Raw genomic sequence first — 7,311 nt, 5'->3', positions numbered from 1 at the left:
TTTGGAGGTTGAGGGCAGAGTCAGCCATGATACAGCACCACTGGAGCAGAGAGGGTTAAGGGCCTTGCTCAAGGGCCCAACAGTGGCACCTTGGTTGGGTTGGGGCTTGAAATTTGATTCTCCAAACAACAACCCAGAGTCTTAACCGCTTGAGCCACCCCACCACTGTCTCACTGCTGTGAGGGGCATCTTCTTCATCAGAGAAAGAATTCTCGGCATCCACCACAGTTGTTTTCCATTGGTCTTCTAGGTCTTTTGATGTTCCTGAGATCACCAGTATGTCCTTCACAGGAGGACAGATAACTTTGTCAATGTACAAATACTTTTAGTCCTGACTGTGTGTCCAGTCCATTTGTGCCTTTATTTTCAGATCAATGCTGGTCAAATGAACAACTATATGATCACTAAATTGATCTTTTTTGTGCAGCTCACTTGCCACTGGATCAAGTTTAACATGGCCCTCTACACCAAACTCTTTTGACACGACAGGCTTCTGAATTATTTCTTGCATGTAGCTGTGAATATGTATTGGTAGAACCTGACCTTGCATTAACTTCCTAACCTTCTCACCTCTGTCTATTCATTTTTCTGTTGAAGCTGCTGATGTAATCTCACACGCTGCATGAACGGTGTTGAATGTTAAGGCTGATCGCAGTACAGCTGTTTCACAGACAGGAAATCGAATGATTCGTTCATTGATGATCTCTGAGCCATAGCAGCATCTAGATAGAAAAGCCTTGATGTTGGAGAGAGGAGCTGTGCAAGCGCATACACTTATGAATCAGGTTCTAATAATAAACAGCTTTCATCTATTTAGGTCATACCATTCAGGAGGAACTCTAGGCTCTTCATGTGGTGTTTGAGAAGCTTAGGGGGAAACAAACGATGAATTAAACTTCAAGAAAATGTTTATGGCTTGTCTGGGTTGACTTGTGTCAAGTCATTTATACAAACTGCTGTTTTTTGTTTTCTGTTCTCATTACCCATTAAAATTGTGCTGAAAAAGTGCTGTGGGGTAGGTGGTGGTTACATTTTTTTTTAACCTTGACTTTAAGTGGAAACCAGGTGCAGAGGTTCACGTGTTCTCTCCATGTCAATGTGTGGGATCTAGAATTACAGAAACTGTTCTTTTTCTCTCTTACATTAACAGTTTTGGGCTCTTTTAATTTCACTAAATGAGCAGAAATCACAATTTTTCACTCCACTTCTGGATGGTGCTGAGGAGCAACGGTCATGTCATGCAAATGTTGAAATTAATGACACAGTAGGTGCTTTTGCAAAGAAAAACTAGGACTGCATCAGAAACAAAATCTTAACGTGTTTATTGTTCTTGAAGTCTGGGACCCAACACTGTAAAATATATTAATAGTGCAATTAAATATGGCTAGTGCACATGAGATATAAAAACTCAGTACCGCTGTGTTTAAGGATTGTCAAAAATGCAATAAGAATTATGAATACTCGATCATTGCGCATTATCAATGATTTACAATACATTCATGCCCAACGGATAATCTTTGGCAACAGTTCTTCATTCGTCAGGTAGGCTGAGGGCTAAGAGCACAGGAAGTCCAGCTCCAGCGACCAGCGTGATGCTTTCCATTAACCCGAGGCCTGCGTGATGGTACGCTCCTGTTCCTGCATGGTGGTGAATGGGGCTGGATCTCAGCTGCCCTCTGCTGTTAATCTCAGGCAGCACATGCACTGTAGCCACGTAAAGGAAAGTCCCAGCAGAGACCAGCATGCCGATTCCTGTCATACCCAGACGGTGCTGTGAAGAGCCACCAATCTACACGGATTAAAAAAAAAACCCTTTATGACTCTTCTCAGGTGAGACGTCAAATCTTGTGGTGACTCTGATCTTCAGCGTGACTATTATTTCTATCACCATGAGCTAGATCGGTTGTGCAGGAAAAATGTTGTAAACGTTTTAAATAGTTATTTCGAGCATTAATAAACAAAGCAGCGAAAGAAGACAAACTAAATTTCTTTAGAATAATCAAACACCGGGGGCACGGTGGCTTGGTTAGCACGTTCGCCTCACACCTCCAGGGTCAGGGTTCGATTCCCACCTCCACCTTGTGTGTGTGGAGTTTGCATGTTCTCTCCCCGTGCCTCGGGGTTTCCTCCGGGTACTCCGGTTTCCTCCCCTGGTCCAAAGACATGCATGGTAGGTTGATTGGCATCTCTGGAAAATTGTCCCTAGTGTGTGATTGCGTGAGTGAATGAGAGTGTGTGTGTGCCCTGCGATGGGTTGGCACTCCGTCCAGGGTGTATCCTGCCTTGATGCCCAATGACGCCTGAGATAGGCACAGGCTCCCCGTGACCCGAGGTAGTTCGGATAAGCGGTAGACGATGAATGAATGAATAATCAAACACCTGGTAATCACAAGCCAGCTCTCCTCCATAAGGTCTTACCGCAGTTAGGATGAAGTAGGTGCTGATCGCAGTCAGAGGCGCTGCACAGGAAAAAGCCAGCAAATGCTTCTGAACTGTGCTTTTCTCCAATCCTGCGTGCAGGAGGAACGAGACGAGACCGAACGCAGCTGGGGCCTGGACAGAAAGTGAAGTAAGAATTCTTAAAATTGCGTCCGTATTTAGAGACGTTACTGGTATTCAGCACTAGGTTATGTGATTAAACCTTGTCGTTCATGTTCCCAAGGTTTCCAGGTTTCTCTAGAGGTGTCTGAGACTAGTTGCTTAATGCCTTTAACACATTTTATCAGGGAAAGAAAATGTGGACTGACGTTTTTGGCTCACAAATGAAAAAAGATCAGTCACACTTTATGATTTGGCAGAATTTAAAATAACACTTTGTACAAAATATAGATTTTGTTAATTTTAAGAATTAGGTGAATTAAGCAATAAAAAGAACTTTTACTTCAATTAAAAATGTCATGTTTTTCTGCCCTGGGGTCTCATTTATAAAACTGTGTGTAGGATCCTTACTAAAAGTTTACGTACGCCAAAAAAAATTCAGATTTATAAAACCGTGCTTACGCACTCCTCTAAGCAATGTTCCCATTATAAATCACAGATCACCCGCAGATGTGCGTACGTGAACCAGCCTCAAATCCCGCCCTGTACACGCCCATTTTTAACCATAAATAGTCAATGCAAATCACTGCGCGGGCACGAGAGTGGACCTCGTTATAATGAGTTTTCTCTGCGCTCTGTGGGTTTAAAAATGGGGTGAGGAGCCAGCGTCTCAGGGGGGTAGCCACTGTCGCCTGTAGGTTATAATTATATTAAAAACAAAATAGTTACAGTTTCTACTTTTTAATATTGTTAAACTCACCAAGAAGCCAGCCATCACGTACTGCGCCTGCATTTAGTCTGTTCCCTACACTGCTATGTGTCAAGATAAAGGAATCATGTGTTGAACCAGGCCAGCGTGGCACAATGTTTGTGAGGGTCATGTTGGAGTCACATATGATTTGCACATTAATAGAATGCACATGCTTTCTATTAACATAAGCAAATTCATTTTCAGATGGTGCCCTTATAGCAACATGAGCGCAGTCAATTGCGCCGATTACATTTGGGAAACCAGACATTGCTGCAAATTGCATTTTAATTTCGGCTTGTTCTCGCACAGTGTAGGGGAACCTGACGTATCGACTACCCATATTAAGTATACCATTCAAAACGACAGATATTATGGCACTCAGGGACGGCTGTGATATACCAGACCTATAGGGTGAGATGATAGATTCCAATAGAATTATTTCATATACAAAAAGGTCTCTAAGACCTTTTATTTCTTATTTATTTCTATGTATTTTCTACAATCTAACTTCAGTTCACGACCTCACCATCTGTGTCGCCAATTCCCTTTGTCTCCAGAATGTGCGTACGCACGTCTCAAAGTTTGCTTAAAGGTGCGCACGTTTCCAGCCCCGTTTTGTGCGTACGCACGCTTTATAAATGAGACCCCTGGTGAGTACATAATGATTACAGAAATCTTACCTTGTGCAAAATCACAGCAAAGAAGACAATGACCTGAACTGACACTTGAGATGATGCAACAGCTGCACCTAGAGCCATACCATCAGCTACGAAGACACAGACAAAAAGAGAAGATAAATTTCAGACAGATCGAGTCCTGGGTTGCAGAAAGTGTCAAGTTTCCTAACATCCTGCTTATCTCCTGTGGTCTGGATCTTTCAATCTGGGACAAAAAAACCCAATCCGCTCTTCATTTAAATAGCTGTAGCTGTCAGGATGTGTATGTCTACACCAATACAACACTTGTCTGACTGTATATTTATAATCACACCCTCCAGTGTCACCCATATGAGGATGGGTTCCCCTTTGAGTCTGGTTCCTCTCAAGGTTTCTTCCTTTACCAAATAAGGGAGTTTTTCCTTGCCACTGCTGCCTGAGTCACCTCAGACTTGCTCATTGGGAATAAACACATATACATACATACACATACACACTGTGAACTATATATATTTTGAATTTTTATTATATTAATTCTTTATATTACTCCTTATGTTTATCTTCTGTTCTATGTTTATGTTCTGTAAAGCTGCTTTGAGACGATGTCCATTGTAAAAAGTTCTATACAAATAAACTTGAATTGAATATTTTTTTTTTAAAACATATTTGTTGACAGAACCTGCTGCGTGAATGAGGAGACCCAGAGTTGCTGTGGTGCTGCCACTGTATACGCTCGCACGTGAGACTAGAAAAGGAGAGAGACATAGAAGGAATGCTGTTATACTCGTCCTGTAGGGCTCGTAAAAAATTTGCATATAGAGAAAACCAAAACTGAAACTACATGAGGAAAGCAACTGATATTTAGCAAAGTTAAATATTGACATGATTTAGATCATGAATATGAAACAGAAGCTTTAAGCTCAATGACGAATCATTAGACCTGCAGGAAATTGATTTTATTGCTGTAATATGATGTCAACAAGAGGCGATCCTACTACTGGTTGCCATAGTAATAACCCATATCAGGGGGTGGAAAAGTTAGCATACCAAATCTGTTTCTATAACGCTCCAATGAAAGCATCTGGAGGGAGATTCCGTGTTTGTGTATAAAGTTCAGCAGTGTGTATCTGGATCATATCATACGAGATGAAGGAGAAACAGCGTGCACTCTGCTTTTATACTCACGTATAACCAAGTCACTCCATATTAGCATGAAGTTCAACTCATGAAGTAGCTGTCTTTTCAAAAATGAACCATCTCTGCTGGCTCTCTTTCTGTGAGTTGCTGTATGTGGAAACATAGAATAACTCCTGCTGTTTACCGTGTGAGGAACAGTAGTCAGCAATCTGATCAACCACAAACATCAATGTGAAGCCCAGGACCAGTGATGCTCCAATGAAGACGTGTGGACGCAGTCCTTTCTCTGTGGAAGGCTTGAGAATAGCATTCGCATCAGAGGCATTTAGTCTAGCTGTCACAGCTGAGCAAAATGAATCTGTAGAAAAATGAAACAGTAAAAACATAAATAAATCACTGACAATATCTGGAACAGCAGCTGGCTCTAGATTACAGTCCAGACAAGTATATTTCTCAAAAAAAAAAAAAAAAAAAAACTTTCTTCCTTTAATATGAATAAAAATGTCCGGTGAGACAGAAGAAACGATGATCCATATTAAATTGAATAACCTCCTTACTTAGTATTAATTATCGATCAGGAGCATCAGGGAACATTTTGTTCAACCACAAGCTTATGTTTATGAGTTTTAATTGAACTTGTCATGGCATTTAAACGGTGTCTGTAAGATCTGTTTTCACACAACACGGTTTATAAAGTATCGAGAGCATTTTTACGCTCGGAAACAAATTCGCATAATGTTTGATTATACAAACAAATAGCAGTATCTGTACTGATGCAAACCTAGAAATAACACAGGAGGACCATACTGAGTATCAGCCTAAATAAAGGTGGATCAAGATCTGAATAATATTTTGAACAATAGCATTAAAAGTAACAGAAAAAACAACAGATTTGGCTCAGATGCCTTTGTTTATGAGTATTAATCAGTAACACATTAACTTTGTAAGCGTGGCCATTCATTCTGGATCAGGCTTTAAGTTACAGTGCAATTGACTCACCTCTGAAAGACCCCTCAAGTAGCTCCACCCCCTCTGGAATAATAATCGCGAGGGCGGTGCCACACAGAAGCCCCGCCCCCAACACGGTAATAAACTGCTGCTTCTGCTGTTAGGGATTAGAGAAGTATTTTTAATACAAAACTAAATCTTCTAAAATAAAAAAAAGGTATTTAGGCAAAAACACAGACGTTACATTTATATTCAGAATGATATTGCTTTGATCTTTTTATGTGTTCAATGCCAATCCAAAACGTCACACGATTATTTAGAGAATATTTACAAAATAAAAGTCTTAATGCTGCGGTATTTCACAATAAGAGTCTGACACGAACAGCGTTTTATTTATTTATTATTTTTAGAGTTGATATATTTTTGATACATGTGGAATATGACAGGTTTGCTGTTACCTGGGAAAAGTTGACCAGTAGTGGAATAAGTCCGAGCAGAAAACATCCCACAAACATCGCGAGAGAGATTAAAATAACAGCCGCAGCTCCGTCCATCGCGTTCGCTTCAGTTTTCTCCTGTGCTTCAAGTCCACTAACCTTTATAATATTCAGACGTCTTCCAAATCTTCACACGCCGCATGCTTCCGTAAAGACGGTGAAACGTGTAAAATGTATACTGTGAGCCCTCGTGATGTTCTCACGTAGCACAGTTTCAAACTTTCCACGTCGCAGCTTTAAACAAATCGAATATAGTTCTTCATGTTGCCATTAACATTCTGCCCTCTGGTGGAGAAGCAGAGGAATTACACAGATGACGCAGGATTTCTGGAGGCGATTCACAAGACTGCAGCACGAGACTGCACGAGTGTGCGAAAAAAAGTGAACATCAACAACAATAATAATAACAATAATAATAATAATAACAATTATTATTATTATTCAATTAGCACTATACTATATGGCAGAAACCAACATATATAAAATTGCCAGACACAGGAACAGTTTATTTCCCCAGACAATCACTCTGATTAACTAGTGCTGCATTATCAGAACTGTCAGTCACATCATCTGTAAATAATACACACTACTGCTGCTGTATATTGTACAAAAAGCATAATATTGCACAATACTGTTATTTGCACTATCATGCACTCCCACACTTTATGTACAACTGATCAGTCATATTTTCTGTATTCATGTTTAGTACTCGTACTGTTTATATTGTCTTACATCGTCTGTATAGTCTTATACAGTCCGTTTTGTCTTGTCTTGTATAGTCCAA

General features: G+C 40.4%; 1 protein-coding gene across 1 annotated transcript; it reads right to left on the bottom strand.

Moving 5' to 3' along the window:
* Nucleotides 1–1,303: 1,303 nt before the first annotated feature.
* On the bottom strand, nt 1,304–6,797 carry LOC132847039 (zinc transporter ZIP9). The gene is made up of 7 exons (XM_060871927.1): nt 6,489–6,797; nt 6,082–6,187; nt 5,267–5,440; nt 4,625–4,690; nt 3,970–4,055; nt 2,419–2,553; nt 1,304–1,789 (listed from the first exon to the last, which is right to left on the bottom strand). Exons 1-7 carry the CDS (start codon nt 6,582–6,584, stop codon nt 1,532–1,534), a joined length of 921 nt encoding a protein of 306 aa, XP_060727910.1. The 5' UTR covers nt 6,585–6,797; the 3' UTR covers nt 1,304–1,531.
* Between the last annotated feature and the right edge of the window lie 514 nt (nt 6,798–7,311).

The sequence above is a fragment of the Tachysurus vachellii genome, chromosome 6 (assembly GCF_030014155.1).
Source record: "Tachysurus vachellii isolate PV-2020 chromosome 6, HZAU_Pvac_v1, whole genome shotgun sequence".
NCBI lineage: Eukaryota > Metazoa > Chordata > Actinopteri > Siluriformes > Bagridae > Tachysurus > Tachysurus vachellii.
The sequence above is the reverse complement of the archived record's forward strand: the minus strand, read 5'-3'. Positions and strand labels throughout refer to the sequence as shown.